Here is a 15,639-nt window from a genome sequence, read left to right on the forward strand (position 1 = left end):
TTAATATTATTTTCCCTGAATTTTAAAAGTAACTCCACGGCTGAGATTCGAACTCGCTATCTCTGGGATGGGAGTCTAGCGCTTAACCGCTCAGCTAAGCCCTTCATGTTATCAAACCTGTTATTTTTCCGTTTGGAGCGAAAATCACCATGACGTCAATAGGCTGGGGGAGGGAAACAGGCAAACGTCATCTCTTTCACGTTGCAGCCTGTCGAAACCGCTTCACGCTTTCTACATCCGCCGTGGCGAACGTATACAATCTTAACAACCAATCAGATTCTCACTAATATTTTCTATCTTATTTCAGCCAATCAGCGTGTTTGTTTCTTATACATCGCCTATAAATTCGCTCGCTTTCACGATTTCATCATTTCTACTCTGATTCGTGCTGAGTGAACGTCATTTTGACTCTGTCATTTTCCTGCGCCATTTCGTTTTCTTGTACACGATGTCTGCTGAACGAACTTATTCTGCATCTAATGTAAGTATTTTTTCGCTTGTACTTAATGTCTAGATTACTATTTTAAACACGAATTTTATTTCTTTTTGAATGTTTTATTTATTTAAATTTTTAATTGTTAGGTCCTGTTTGAAGATCCTGACTTTCCTTTTCGGGACTCAGATGACGATGTAAGTTTTTACACGTATTTTTAACGCACTTTTTTATTTAACGTATTTTATTACTATTTGAATGTATTTTAAACGTATTTTATTTTATTTTGATAGTTAATCGATGAAGTGGATCAGATTTTTCTGGAAAATCCTATGGATCTACCCTTGTATTATCAAGTGGGTTCCGGATTTGAGGTAAATATTTAAGTATTTCAGCATTTTTAGATTCTGCTAGAATACTTTTTTCTTAGTACTAAAATTAATGTATTTATTTTTAGACTTCTTCCTCATCAGCTCATGGCCCTGTGTATATGGCTGCTTCGAATGAACGATCGGTATATATTTTTCTTTTCTTGCATGATTTATTAAAATAATGTATTTTGAAAATGTTTAATTATTACTGAAACTTATTTATTTTTTTTTCCAGATTGATGAGGCGATTGTACTCACAGAGAAGTCTCGTCGACGGAACCATAAATATCAGGCCGAGGAGATTACCTTGCGGGCCAGTATAGATATGGAACGGCTGCCTCAGAACGTGCAAGGCATCCCGATGGTCCGAATTCCTGACACCGTCCGGGAGTTGTTTGAGCAACTTATTCACCGGACAACAGCAAATCTGGGCCCATCAGACCTCATCCGATTCTGTATCCAAGCAGATGGGTTGGATAAGCCGATTAGCACGTCCCTGATGGCAGTTTCGAATTTAACAGTTGAAAAGATTCTGGCTACCGTGATGAAAGTGTTGCAGTCTAAAGACAAAATTGAACTGGATACGGGATTTGCAGTTGATGTGATCACCATAAAACGCCCTGTGGGTGCCGGACGAAATAGGAAAGTAGTCAACATCTCCATGGACAGATTAAGGAAACAGTCCATTCTGTCTATTCCATACGACGAGGAAGGACTGTGCTGTGCCAAAGCTATTGTTTATGCCTTGGTGCATTTGAACAAGGACACGAGGGCCATTAATGCATTGAGAGATCGGCGTAATGCAACTCTGATGAACCGCGCAAGGGAACTTCATTTGGATGCGAATGTATCTTTAGGCCCTTGCACTTTTGTAGAAATTGCCATATTTGAAGAGCACTTGGACACACAAATTGCAGTGTTCTCTTCGGAAAATTTGAATAGGGTAAGTCAATTTTTGTCTCAAGATATTTCTGCTTGTAAATATTAGCTTTGAAATTACCTGAATTTTTTCTACATATTTATTTATTTTAAAATCGTAATTTGATTTTAGTTCCATTTTGTTTATTTGTCAAATTGTGAATGAAAAAAATTTATTTTGGTATGATTTTTAAAATTAATCTTAAACAGTTTTTGTATTAAAGTTCATGTATTTATTGGTGATACTTTCATTTTGTTTATGCGTTGAAAAATATAACTTGACAAAACTGAATGCAGGCTGAAAATTTATTTTACTTTAAATTTTAAGATTAATATTTGTTCATGCATATTGTTTTTCCATGTTAAAAATATAACGGCTAAAAATTGATTTCTAAATTGTTCGATTTTTGAATTATTTTTAAAGTTTCTGCATGGTGACTTTTTCATTTCCACCTTAAAAATATAACTTGTAAAAATGTTTTATTTTTGATAAAAATTTTAAACTTATTTTATGCAATTCATTTACATGTTAAAAAATATATCTCGTAAAATAATTTTATATTTATTAAATTTGTATTTTATGCATGCATTTCGTTTCCATGTATAACTTGTAAATTTACATGCATGGTAAATTTTTATTTTTAGATTACTTTTCAAATTATTTTTTATTTTATGCATGCAGTTTATTTAGACGTTAAAAATATAACTTGGAAAAAGGTTTTATTTTTGACAAAATTTTAAACTTACTTTCTGCAGTTCGTTTAGATGTTAAAAATATAACTTGTAAAATTTTTTTATTTTCGGTTAAATTTGTATTTTATGCATGCAATTCATTTCCATGTATAATTAACTTGGAAAAATTAAATGTGCAGGTAATTTTTAGATGTTAAAAATGGATTTATAAATAGTTCAAGATTACTTTTAAGAGAAAATGTTTGTCTATGTTTTAGGTGGTCTATAAAGGCAAAGAGAGGCCTCAGCGGATCAATTTGTGGCTCCACGGTGGACATTACGACGTCATCAAATCTCTGAAAGGATTTTTCGGCAGCAACCATTATTGCACAACCTGTGCAAAGGCCTACCAAATGCCTGAAAGTCATAGATGTGCCAATGCCTGTCCCATATGCTTGAGGACCGACTGCTTTCCAGGCCAGCCCCAACGATGCCCTGACTGTGACCGTCTCTGCCGATCCGATGCCTGTTATGCAGCACACAAAGCCCTCACTGGAAACCAAGAGTTTTCACTTTGCGATAGGGTAAGTGTTTTGAAAATATATCTTAATGATCAAAGTTATTTATCATATAATTTTCTCAAAATTGTTATGTTAAAAAAATTATTGTCGTTACAGGTATACCAGTGCAGGGACTGCTGCCAAGTGATTGAACGCCGTAAGTGCCCTAAAGATCTGCATAAGTGCGGTACCACCAAATGTCCGTCTTGCGGCCAGTTTGTCGTGGCTGCTGAGCACCGTTGTTATTTGCGACGTGTTGCTCCGAAGAAGTCTGATGACAAGTTCATCTTTTTTGACTTTGAAACGGACCAGTCTTCAGGGGAGCATCTCGTAAATTTCGCGGTGGCTCAGTATGCCGACGGCACTAAAAAGGTGTTTCCGGGTTACGAAGCATGCCAAGATTTCTGCGCCTGGCTGTTCACCCCACAACACAAGGGCTTCACAGCCGTGGCACACAACATGAAAGGGTAAGTTAAAAATACCATAGTTTGCATGCTTTAATTATGACTATGCTTTCAATATTATTCATGATATTTTTTTACTTACAGATTCGATGGGCAGTTCGTGATGGCCTGGCTCTTGGAGCAAGGTACAGCGCCGGAGGTGATCCCTAACGGGTCTATGATCATGAGTGTAAGACACCCCAGTCTCAACATTCGGGTCATAGACTCGTTAAACTTTTTACCGATGGCGTTGGCCAAACTACCGGGATGCTTCGGTCTCACCGAATTAAAGAAAGGATACTTCCCTCATCTCTTTAACTCGAGGGAAAACCAGAGTTATGTCGGACCGCTGCCTGAAGCCCGGTACTATAGCCCGGATACCATGAGCACTTCAGCCCGACAAGCATTTCTGTCCTGGCATGAAGCACACAAGGGAGATGTGTTTAACTTTCAAGATGAGATGCTGGCCTATTGCAGGTATGTTTTTTCCTTTTTTCTTGCTTTAATTTTATATTTTATGTTTCGTATATTTAACATTTTCTTTTTATATTCATAGATCGGACGTGGATATTCTTCGCTGCTGTTGTCTGGAGTTTCGAGCCCAGTTTTTGGATGTGGCGAATGTGGATCCATTCCAGTAAGTCATTTTGTCATTTTCTTATACAATAATAATCATATTTACAGTTCATTAAATCGTTCTTATTTTTGTCTTTTCAGATACGTGACCATTGCGTCAGCCTGTATGGCAACGTATCGGAGTGGCCACATTCAACCCGACACGATTGCCATGGTGCCTACACACGGCTACATCAACTCAACGAATTACAGCCCTGATTCGATCCGATGGTTGGACTTTGTTGCTGCTTCGGAAGGCCTACAGATTCAACATGCGTTGAACGGTTCCGGAGAGCACAGAGTCGCCGGAATCTTGGTAGACGGATTCTGCCAAGAAACACAAACCGTCTATCAGTTTCAGGTATGTAAAAAGTAAATTATATTTCTATATGATTCTTTTTAATGATTTTACACTTTTAATGTTTAATTTACATGTGGAACACTATTAATATATTTGTATTATTTTAGGGCTGTTTCTTTCACGGATGTAGTTCGTGTTACGATGGTGATATCATACATCCACTGAAAGGGGTTTCCATGGCAACGTTAAGAGAAAAGACAGAAGAGACGACAAGAAAGCTTCGCACCCAGGGTTTCCACGTCATCGAAATGTGGGAGCATGAATTTCAAAGAGAGAAGGAGAAAAATCCAGATCTCCAAGCTTTCCTGGATCAACACCATCTGAGGGATCGACTCAATCCTCGCGAGTCGTTTTTTGGAGGAAGGACCAATGCCCTCAAATTGTTCACGAGGGAGACGCAAAATATGTGGATTTTACCTCACTCTATCCCTGGGTTCGTACTTTTTATTATTTCAAAAATGTTTACTTAAACTTTTCTAAATTTTCTGTATATTTTGATCATGTGTTTTTTCTGACTTTTTTTGTTTTTATTCACAGGTGAACAAGTATTGCGTCTACCCTGTGGGACATCCAACAATCATCACGGAAAGCTTTAGAGATGTGGAAGATTATTTTGGAATTATCCAATGCCGAGTGATTCCTCCACGGAATCTGTATCTTCCGGTACTGCCCTATCGGTGCCGGAAGAAGCTGATGTTCCCCCTGTGTCGGACTTGCGCCCTTCTTCAACTGCAGACTCCGTGTACCCATACAGACGACGAGCGAGCTCTTGTCGGAACGTGGGTAACGGAGGAAGTCAAACTGGCGAAAAAGAAAGGCTACCGCATCACACATGTAAGTACTCAAAGATTATTTTAATCTTTATTTAGTTTCAGAGGTTACTTTTAAAAATTTTTTATAACTGACATTTATTTTTTATTTTCTAGATTTACGAAGTGTACCATTTCCAGGCATCGTCTACTTCTCTGTTCAGATCATACATTGATCTGTTTCTGAAGATCAAGCAGGAAAGTAGCGGATGGCCTTCGGAGTGTGTGACGGAACTAGCCAGACTGATGTACATTCGCCAATACGAAGAAAGAGAGGGTGTCAAGTTGGAGGCCGAAAAAATATCGAAAAACCCTGGGCGTCGACAAGTCGCCAAGTTGGCCCTGAACAGTTTCTGGGGCAGGTAAGATGATTTCTTTTGAACTTAAATTTTTTGTAAACATTTTTAATTCTTTGTGATTTATGTTGGATTTTTTTTCAGATGGGGTATGAACGTCAACAAAGGACAGCTTACTTATGTGCATACGGTGCCAGAATTTAATAAGATGTTGGCGGATCCTACTAAAACAGTAAGTTTCCTTACCGATTTTATTCATCTGTAAACTCAATGTATTTTGAGCTGTTAACTCATAACTATTTTGAACTGTTATCTCATGACTCTTCTTTTATTTTCAGATCAAGGATGTCTTTCTTCCCACGCCTGAGGTGGCTGCCATTTCCTGGGAATCTTCAAAGGAGTTTGTGCCGCAGGATGCCTCTACCAACATTTTATTAGCGACGTTCACAACAGCTTGGGCTCGTCTCAAGCTGTATAGTGAAATGGAAAAATTGGGTAGGGACGTCCTGTATCACGACACAGACTCCATAATATATGCCTCAAATGGAAGAAATGATCCCCCGTTAGGAAATTTTCTTGGAGAGTTCACGGATGAACTGGAGGGTGATGTCATCAAAACCTTCGTCTCTGGTAAAAACCTTTAGAAAGTTCTTTATTTAATGTGTACCAAAAATGTTTAATGCATGTTTTTTTATTATTATCTCTTTTTCTCATGATCTTGTTATTTTTTCAGGAGGACCGAAAAACTACGCATACCAGACGGCCACTGGGAAAACCTGCTGCAAAGTCCGAGGATTTTCCTTGAACTTCCGGAATTCTCAGTTGCTGAATTTTGAAAGTATGAAACGGTTGGTCTGCAGCCTCGACCGAAGTGAGATCATCTCTCTCCACAACCCCTCCAAAATCACCCGAGAAGCGAAGAGAAGAAAGGTGATGAATAAACCCGAGACAAAAATGTACAGAATTGTATTAGACAAACGGGTAATTCAAAAAGACTTGAGCACATTGCCGTATGGTCATTAGTATATTGAAGAAGAACTTTTTATGTTTATGTTAGAACCTTATCTGAAAATGAAATTTTGTATGTAAATATATATATATATATGTGCAGAATCATGCATTTGTATGTGTATAAAAGAAAACTTATTTAGAAAAATAAATAAACAGAAGTTTGAATGATAAAATTGTGTTTTTCTTATTTGAAAGGATTTCATGAAAGGTAAGTTTTTCCTAGAAAATAATTGTCATATTTTATTTTCAAAAATTATGTTAACTTAATTAGAAAGAAATACAACACCAATGATCAGCCATTACATTTATTCACGTATCATTACAATTTCAGCCATAGTTTGGAAGATGCGTTTCTTTTAGGTCTAGCATACATAGTTTTTACATTCATTAAATGTTTGTTTTTCACAAAGTCTTGAGGAACGTTGTTAACATTCAGTACATTTTTAAACTGTTCAAAGGCATAAGGTTTTTGAGTTCTATTTCTCAACAGAAAGTTTATCAACTGAACAATGTCAGAGCCAGAAAACACATGATCATCCAGAATGAGTTCTTTATTCTGTGTCCAGGAAATCTGATGCTCTTTTAGAAAATCTATTATTTTCTGTGCCGTTCTTTTCTGCTTCACAGGAACTGTTTGCATAATTTCTTTTTCTATATCTTTCTCAGAACGTTGTTCAGGCGGTTGTTCTTCGGAAGTGTTCACATGAGGAAATGCAACATACTTTTGCAGAACCTGGATGTACAATTTAGACTTTTCTTCATCGTCCATTTTCTTTTTTAAGATGTTTTGAATTTGGGTATCTAAATCACTCAAATGTTCATCTTCAAATTGCTGCATACGATCCAGGGGTACCAGCCCAAATTTCTTACTGTGTTCCATGGATAAGGGAGGATAAGACACTGACTGCTGCAGGAATCAGGAAAGATAGGAAACCGTCACCTTTTTGAACCAAAAGACGTCTTTTCTTAAAAAGAGGTACTTTTTTGTCCGCTAGTTTTCTTAAAGTTCTTTTAAAAGGGGCGAGTCGATTTTTGACGCGTTTGGTGATGGGTACGTTTCCTTTTAGAAGATTTAAAACGCATTCACAAACTGATTTGATGAGATGATTCGGACACTTTTTCAGTACAGCTGCTTTTATTCGACTTTTTCCTAATAGTTTTAGATAATCCACATCCTTCAGATGAGACATGCTGATGACAAATGAGCTCTTTTTCTTGCACACTTTCTTTTATATAGGTAGCAAATGCAGCCGCTTTGTTTAAAGCACAGCAATTAAATCCTTTTGCATGAATCGAACATGTTAAAGAACTTTTCTTTTTTAAATTCTCTATCTTAGGACAGTCTAGATTTATGATGTCTCTACCTAATAAATTTTCTAAAAATAATTTCTTTTCTAATCCTTTCACGTATATGACAGAATAAATAGATGACAAATATTGCAAAATAATACGAAGATGAGTATAAGGTAAAACACCCTCACTCCAATTCACATGATGACGATTTCTTGTGACCCAAGCAAAACACTTTTGCTGAGATCGTGATAATGTTTTCCAAGGCTGAGGAGGTAAAAATGACCAGCAACTGTGATATCCTTCATGCACGGAGTAAAAAGCTAATTCTTTAACAAAGTAATAATGAGGCATCCACTGAAAACCTTAAATCGATCACGATGGAAGAAGACATGTTAGCCATTCGACGTCTCAAACTGAAATGAACTATCGGGACTGGTAGACATAGTATTTATCCCCACGAAAGATGCCTGTACGAAGGCGAAGCGTTTCACTTGTTTCAGGTCGTAAATCAATCAACAAGTAGCTAAATGGAGTTGAAGTAGCGTCCTGAAAAATTTCTTGAAAGGCCTTTACTTTTCCGGGGAACATTTGTCTAGCTAAATGCATAATTTGACTTTTATCTCTAGGATTTTTGTATAGGACAAGGTAATGGGAATTTAAATGAATATTTCTCATCTCCTTGCCTTGGTGAAAAAGATTTTGTGTTATAAAAACGACTGAAAGGTTTCGATGATGACTTCCTTTTGTAAAAAGTTTGCTTAAGCGAGTATCACTTGCTAATTCAGACATTAAATCGTCTATGATAATTAAAGCATTTTGAAGAGTCTGCAGGTTAGATGGTAATCCTTCTTCAAAATTTACGTTTTTCATGGAATTAAAAAGAGGTTGATAACTTCCGTCAACAGCGGCGAAGAATATCCACGTCCGATCTATGAATATAAAAAGAAAATGTTAAATATACGAAACATAAAATATAAAATTAAAGCAAGAAAAAAGGAAAAAACATACCTGCAATAGGCCAGCATCTCATCTTGAAAGTTAAACACATCTCCCTTGTGTGCTTCATGCCAGGACAGAAATGCTTGTCGGGCTGAAGTGCTCATGGTATCCGGGCTATAGTACCGGGCTTCAGGCAGCGGTCCGACATAACTCTGGTTTTCCCTCGAGTTAAAGAGATGAGGGAAGTATCCTTTCTTTAATTCGGTGAGACCGAAGCATCCCGGTAGTTTGGCCAACGCCATCGGTAAAAAGTTTAACGAGTCTATGACCCGAATGTTGAGACTGGGGTGTCTTACACTCATGATCATAGACCCGTTAGGGATCACCTCCGGCGCTGTACCTTGCTCCAAGAGCCAGGCCATCACGAACTGCCCATCGAATCTGTAAGTAAAAAAATATCATGAATAATATTGAAAGCATAGTCATAATTAAAGCATGCAAACTATGGTATTTTTAACTTACCCTTTCATGTTGTGTGCCACGGCTGTGAAGCCCTTGTGTTGTGGGGTGAACAGCCAGGCGCAGAAATCTTGGCATGCTTCGTAACCCGGAAACACCTTTTTAGTGCCGTCGGCATACTGAGCCACCGCGAAATTTACGAGATGCTCCCCTGAAGACTGGTCCGTTTCAAAGTCAAAAAAGATGAACTTGTCATCAGACTTCTTCGGAGCAACACGTCGCAAATAACAACGGTGCTCAGCAGCCACGACAAACTGGCCGCAAGACGGACATTTGGTGGTACCGCACTTATGCAGATCTTTAGGGCACTTACGGCGTTCAATCACTTGGCAGCAGTCCCTGCACTGGTATACCTGTAACGACAATAATTTTTTTAACATAACAATTTTGAGAAAATTATATGATAAATAACTTTGATCATTAAGATATATTTTCAAAACACTTACCCTATCGCAAAGTGAAAACTCTTGGTTTCCAGTGAGGGCTTTGTGTGCTGCATAACAGGCATCGGATCGGCAGAGACGGTCACAGTCAGGGCATCGTTGGGGCTGGCCTGGAAAGCAGTCGGTCCTCAAGCATATGGGACAGGCATTGGCACATCTATGACTTTCAGGCATTTGGTAGGCCTTTGCACAGGTTGTGCAATAATGGTTGCTGCCGAAAAATCCTTTCAGAGATTTGATGACGTCGTAATGTCCACCGTGGAGCCACAAATTGATCCGCTGAGGCCTCTCTTTGCCTTTATAGACCACCTAAAACATAGACAAACATTTTCTCTTAAAAGTAATCTTGAACTATTTATAAATCCATTTTTAACATCTAAAAATTACCTGCACATTTAATTTTTCCAAGTTAATTATACATGGAAATGAATTGCATGCATAAAATACAAATTTAACCGAAAATAAAAAAATTTTACAAGTTATATTTTTAACATCTAAACGAACTGCAGAAAGTAAGTTTAAAATTTTGTCAAAAATAAAACCTTTTTCCAAGTTATATTTTTAACGTCTAAATAAACTGCATGCATAAAATAAAAAATAATTTGAAAAGTAATCTAAAAATAAAAATTTACCATGCATGTAAATTTACAAGTTATACATGGAAACGAAATGCATGCATAAAATACAAATTTAATAAATATAAAATTATTTTACGAGATATATTTTTTAACATGTAAATGAATTGCATAAAATAAGTTTAAAATTTTTATCAAAAATAAAACATTTTTACAAGTTATATTTTTAAGGTGGAAATGAAAAAGTCACCATGCAGAAACTTTAAAAATAATTCAAAAATCGAACAATTTAGAAATCAATTTTTAGCCGTTATATTTTTAACATGGAAAAACAATATGCATGAACAAATATTAATCTTAAAATTTAAAGTAAAATAAATTTTCAGCCTGCATTCAGTTTTGTCAAGTTATATTTTTCAACGCATAAACAAAATGAAAGTATCACCAATAAATACATGAACTTTAATACAAAAACTGTTTAAGATTAATTTTAAAAATCATACCAAAATAAATTTTTTTCATTCACAATTTGACAAATAAACAAAATGGAACTAAAATCAAATTACGATTTTAAAATAAATAAATATGTAGAAAAAATTCAGGTAATTTCAAAGCTAATATTTACAAGCAGAAATATCTTGAGACAAAAATTGACTTACCCTATTCAAATTTTCCGAAGAGAACACTGCAATTTGTGTGTCCAAGTGCTCTTCAAATATGGCAATTTCTACAAAAGTGCAAGGGCCTAAAGATACATTCGCATCCAAATGAAGTTCCCTTGCGCGGTTCATCAGAGTTGCATTACGCCGATCTCTCAATGCATTAATGGCCCTCGTGTCCTTGTTCAAATGCACCAAGGCATAAACAATAGCTTTGGCACAGCACAGTCCTTCCTCGTCGTATGGAATAGACAGAATGGACTGTTTCCTTAATCTGTCCATGGAGATGTTGACTACTTTCCTATTTCGTCCGGCACCCACAGGGCGTTTTATGGTGATCACATCAACTGCAAATCCCGTATCCAGTTCAATTTTGTCTTTAGACTGCAACACTTTCATCACGGTAGCCAGAATCTTTTCAACTGTTAAATTCGAAACTGCCATCAGGGACGTGCTAATCGGCTTATCCAACCCATCTGCTTGGATACAGAATCGGATGAGGTCTGATGGGCCCAGATTTGCTGTTGTCCGGTGAATAAGTTGCTCAAACAACTCCCGGACGGTGTCAGGAATTCGGACCATCGGGATGCCTTGCACGTTCTGAGGCAGCCGTTCCATATCTATACTGGCCCGCAAGGTAATCTCCTCGGCCTGATATTTATGGTTCCGTCGACGAGACTTCTCTGTGAGTACAATCGCCTCATCAATCTGGAAAAAAAAATAAATAAGTTTCAGTAATAATTAAACATTTTCAAAATACATTATTTTAATAAATCATGCAAGAAAAGAAAAATATATACCGATCGTTCATTCGAAGCAGCCATATACACAGGGCCATGAGCTGATGAGGAAGAAGTCTAAAAATAAATACATTAATTTTAGTACTAAGAAAAAAGTATTCTAGCAGAATCTAAAAATGCTGAAATACTTAAATATTTACCTCAAATCCGGAACCCACTTGATAATACAAGGGTAGATCCATAGGATTTTCCAGAAAAATCTGATCCACTTCATCGATTAACTATCAAAATAAAATAAAATACGTTTAAAATACATTCAAATAGTAATAAAATACGTTAAATAAAAAAGTGCGTTAAAAATACGTGTAAAAACTTACATCGTCATCTGAGTCCCGAAAAGGAAAGTCAGGATCTTCAAACAGGACCTAACAATTAAAAATTTAAATAAATAAAACATTCAAAAAGAAATAAAATTCGTGTTTAAAATAGTAATCTAGACATTAAGTACAAGCGAAAAAATACTTACATTAGATGCAGAATAAGTTCGTTCAGCAGACATCGTGTACAAGAAAACGAAATGGCGCAGGAAAATGACAGAGTCAAAATGACGTTCACTCAGCACGAATCAGAGTAGAAATGATGAAATCGTGAAAGCGAGCGAATTTATAGGCGATGTATAAGAAACAAACACGCTGATTGGCTGAAATAAGATAGAAAATATTAGTGAGAATCTGATTGGTTGTTAAGATTGTATACGTTCGCCACGGCGGATGTAGAAAGCGTGAAGCGGTTTCGACAGGCTGCAACGTGAAAGAGATGACGTTTGCCTGTTTCCCTCCCCCAGCCTATTGACGTCATGGTGATTTTCGCTCCAAACGGAAAAATAACAGGTTTGATAACATGAAGGGCTTAGCTGAGCGGTTAAGCGCTAGACTCCCATCCCAGAGATAGCGAGTTCGAATCTCAGCCGTGGAGTTACTTTTAAAATTCAGGGAAAATAATATTAAATTCATTAAAAAGTATTAAAAATATAATGTAATCAATTAAAACTAATTAAAAATAATGACGGATTAAATAATTAAAAAAAGGATGATTCACAATTAAATAACGAAACATAATTAAAAATAATGAATAAAAATGATTAAACACTTAAAATAATAAATTAAAACGTATATCACAAAGAATAAAAACGAAACTTTGATGATGTCATTCCATGACGTGATACAAGATGGCGCTGGTGTCGTCACTTCCGGAGAAATCCAAGATGGCGGAGGCCACGCTTTTCTGTGACGTCACTTCCGGTTGTCACGTGATCCAAGATGGCGGAGGCGGCACATCAAAGGAACGCCCCCCCATTGCGACATCTATTGTTCTCTTACGTCATCTATTGTTATATTACGTCATGGCGGCATCCTTTGACCGCACGGTTACCTCCGGTTACTACTATTGTCCCTCTGGACTAAAAACAGCATTGCCAAACATTAAATATATTATTATTATATAAGGTCATATTCGGACACAACGCGATTCCCATGTGACACCATTATATGTCGAAAATGTTTCGTTAATTTCAGCATTTTAAATAAATAGTTGCTGTTGGCAACTTCTTTGTTTCAGGTTTGGATAAATGACACGGTATGTTATTGTCACGTTAATTCTTTTATTGATACTGAGGAAAAAAATTCCTATATTACATTAAATTTCGATTATGAACTCATACATATACGTAATAAATTAAGTGTCAAAAGGTTTTGTTTCCTGGTTTGGCAACAAAAACTTATTTACTAATGAGATACATTCCGATGACCTCATCGATCACGTGACTTATGTATACCTTTTTAGACAAACAATACAGATGACCTCAGAGATCACGTGACTTATGTACAGCTAATGCAAACAAGCAAGGTCATTCTGCCTCTTCTTCTCTTGAGGAATGTATCTCATTGGTTGTTGGTTGCAAAGAATGAAATCATTTTATTCAAACTGAAATGTTTTTATGCATTTTCTTTTCAGGTGTAAATAGAACTTATAAATTTTATTTTGGCAGCAGCTCACTCATCTGCTGATCTTACACGCTTGTCTCAAATTAAATTTTGATGACATGTAATGGGAATTTAAATTTTGAACAATTAATATCATGAAATCTAGTTTATTAGCTATTTTAAACGAAAGAAACCTTTTTTTTTTTTTTTTTTTTTTGTATTTTAAACGCTCTATTGATGAAAGAGTTTAAATTTCATAGAAAAACATGTGACTGTCAGACAAATAAACAACTTTTATGCAGTTTTATATAATATGTTTGCCCACCATTGATAGAGTGAATAAAATAGGTATACAGTGATAATTCCTCCCCGCATCATATACTGACAAACGGCAAGGTATTTAGGTGTTTTCACCGTGTTTCTATATCTAACGAGAATATGATAGTTTCTCTGCTAAAGTCCTCCATGAAAGCACGCTTTTCTAATCTTAGGCAAACAAATCTCCTGTGCTTTGGCTTGTATCAACAAACAGTATTTGTTTTAATCTGTTCACTTTTTGTTCAAGTTTCCGAATCCACAAAGATTTTCGAATTTGTTTATGCTCTAAATCTTGCGTTCTTGAATAACAGTTCGTTTTTTTTTTTTTTTTTTTTTGATAAATTATATTCTTTTTCAGTTTTTGTTATAACGAGATAAAGAAAAGAGTAGTGTTGAAAAAAAAAAAAGCTCCTTTATCTCAATCCGAATTGAAATGCGTGCGTACGGGTTCCTTATGAAATAAATGCACAAGTCCGATGAAAAATGAACAAAAATTTATTATTATCACAACAAAAATGCTTAAATTTTCTCAAATTATCATGCAGTATTACAATATCTCACAGTAGTTATCTTTTAACTACTCAAATGTCCAATAAAACGTAATTCAAAACAGCCAAAGAAAGCTAATCCGCGAATTCTCTACAATCAACAAGAGCATTTTTCTAAACAACAACAACGAGTGAATGGTTAGGCGGCATTTAGTAGCCTCTGCTACTTTAACCGTCTTCTGTTGGAGATATGCCCTAAGGCGTTGGGAAGAATTAAAAATTAAGGTGATTTACACCGCACCGACAAAGGTGAAGCAGGAACATGTGCTAATGCACGTGAGTTGGTCAAGTAGACTTTGGAGAAGGAGGGTTCAAGTATCTGGCCGCCGTACAAGCGCCGTACAAGTGTATCTTCACTAGTTGAAGAAAGATGATACGTCGAGGCCAGTCACGTGGGTGATCACCCACCCAAGTACTGACCCCGAGCTCTGCTGCTGTAAACAGGGGAACCTGTGTGTTAAAAAGTGAAAAGAAATCGTAAACATAGTGAAATTCCCTCAAATGCTTCTAAGCTGGTGATTACTATTAAACTGAGAGGTTTTCCTCCTTTTATAAGATTTTTAAATCGCGTGCGAGAATTTTCTTGTACTTTCTCGAAATCAAAAAGACATATTTATTTATTTAATGTTAAATGCACGTGCTCTTGTATTTTTAATTTTCCGACTTAGCTTTCTTCTTTTAATATTCGTCACGCGCTGCACTGCGCGGGAAATAAAACCATTTAATTTATAATTGAACTAACATTAGCTTTTTAAATACCAAATTCGTAACACTATATATTACTCCCTACAAGATTTTTTGTTGCATAATTTAGTAAGAAATTGTTCAAAAAATAAAACTGATAAAAAAGCATTCAAATGCAAGAAAAGTGAAAAAAAATGAAAAATATATGCGTAGGATGAAACCATTGTGTATTTAAGTAAAATTAAATTTAATTTAACTATAAAGAAATTGCTTAAACTGCAGATGACACTACTGCACATAATATAAAATATTCAGTTTTTCTTCCGCGTCGTATGGCCGAAACCTTGGTTTTAATGCGGTATAACATCCTTAATTCACTTTTCAAACTATCATTTTAGTTACTTGAGAAAATGATGAGAACCGGCGTCGATTTTGAAAGCAATAAACGTA

At 36.1% G+C, this 15,639-nt stretch overlaps 3 protein-coding genes across 3 annotated transcripts; 2 read left to right on the top strand and 1 right to left on the bottom strand.

The window, feature by feature from the left end:
• Positions 1 to 382: 382 nt before the first annotated feature.
• Positions 383 to 5,050, top strand: LOC118182565 (uncharacterized). The gene is made up of 12 exons (XM_035351936.2): positions 383 to 481; positions 583 to 630; positions 727 to 807; positions 891 to 947; positions 1,040 to 1,747; positions 2,673 to 2,978; positions 3,072 to 3,421; positions 3,503 to 3,874; positions 3,954 to 4,034; positions 4,115 to 4,373; positions 4,481 to 4,806; positions 4,911 to 5,050. The coding sequence occupies exons 1-12, from the start codon at positions 449 to 451 to the stop codon at positions 4,912 to 4,914; spliced, it is 2,625 nt and encodes an 874-aa protein (XP_035207827.2). The 5' UTR covers positions 383 to 448; the 3' UTR covers positions 4,915 to 5,050.
• Positions 4,919 to 6,653, top strand: LOC118182566 (uncharacterized). Its single transcript, XM_085814078.1, has 5 exons — positions 4,919 to 5,207; positions 5,300 to 5,544; positions 5,623 to 5,710; positions 5,817 to 6,108; positions 6,212 to 6,653. The coding sequence occupies exons 1-5, from the start codon at positions 5,067 to 5,069 to the stop codon at positions 6,499 to 6,501; spliced, it is 1,056 nt and encodes a 351-aa protein (XP_085670204.1). The 5' UTR covers positions 4,919 to 5,066; the 3' UTR covers positions 6,502 to 6,653.
• A 2,027-nt stretch (positions 6,654 to 8,680) lies between these two features.
• On the bottom strand, positions 8,681 to 12,282 carry LOC146998331 (uncharacterized). Its single transcript, XM_085812501.1, has 9 exons — positions 12,184 to 12,282; positions 12,035 to 12,082; positions 11,858 to 11,938; positions 11,718 to 11,774; positions 10,918 to 11,625; positions 9,687 to 9,992; positions 9,244 to 9,593; positions 8,791 to 9,162; positions 8,681 to 8,711 (listed from the first exon to the last, which is right to left on the bottom strand). Exons 1-9 carry the CDS (start codon positions 12,214 to 12,216, stop codon positions 8,681 to 8,683), a joined length of 1,986 nt encoding a protein of 661 aa, XP_085668627.1. The 5' UTR covers positions 12,217 to 12,282.
• Positions 12,283 to 15,639: the final 3,357 nt, after the last annotated feature.

The sequence above is a fragment of the Stegodyphus dumicola genome, chromosome 3 (assembly GCF_044657685.1).
Source record: "Stegodyphus dumicola isolate Sdum_Otavi_A_Nest chromosome 3, ASM4465768v1".
Taxonomy (NCBI): Eukaryota; Metazoa; Arthropoda; class Arachnida; order Araneae; family Eresidae; genus Stegodyphus; species Stegodyphus dumicola.

Bases quoted from the DNA above. Each gene is read 5' to 3' on its own strand.
- LOC118182565 (XM_035351936.2), top strand. From the start codon at position 449: ATGTCTGCTGAACGAACTTATTCTGCATCTAAT. The intron at 948-1,039 runs GTATATATTTTT...TTTTTTTTCCAG, and splicing joins CTGCTTCGAATGAACGATCG to ATTGATGAGGCGATTGTACT. The intron at 1,748-2,672 runs GTAAGTCAATTT...TCTATGTTTTAG, and splicing joins CTTCGGAAAATTTGAATAGG to GTGGTCTATAAAGGCAAAGA.
- LOC118182566 (XM_085814078.1), top strand. From the start codon at position 5,067: ATGTTCCCCCTGTGTCGGACTTGCGCCCTTCTTCAACTGCAGACTCCG. The intron at 5,208-5,299 runs GTAAGTACTCAA...TTTATTTTCTAG, and splicing joins AAGGCTACCGCATCACACAT to ATTTACGAAGTGTACCATTT. The intron at 5,545-5,622 runs GTAAGATGATTT...ATTTTTTTTCAG, and splicing joins CTGAACAGTTTCTGGGGCAG to ATGGGGTATGAACGTCAACA.
- LOC146998331 (XM_085812501.1), bottom strand. From the start codon at position 12,216: ATGTCTGCTGAACGAACTTATTCTGCATCTAAT. The intron at 11,939-12,034 runs GTAAGTTTTTAC...TTATTTTGATAG, and splicing joins TTCGGGACTCAGATGACGAT to TTAATCGATGAAGTGGATCA. The intron at 11,775-11,857 runs GTAAATATTTAA...ATTTATTTTTAG, and splicing joins AAGTGGGTTCCGGATTTGAG to ACTTCTTCCTCATCAGCTCA.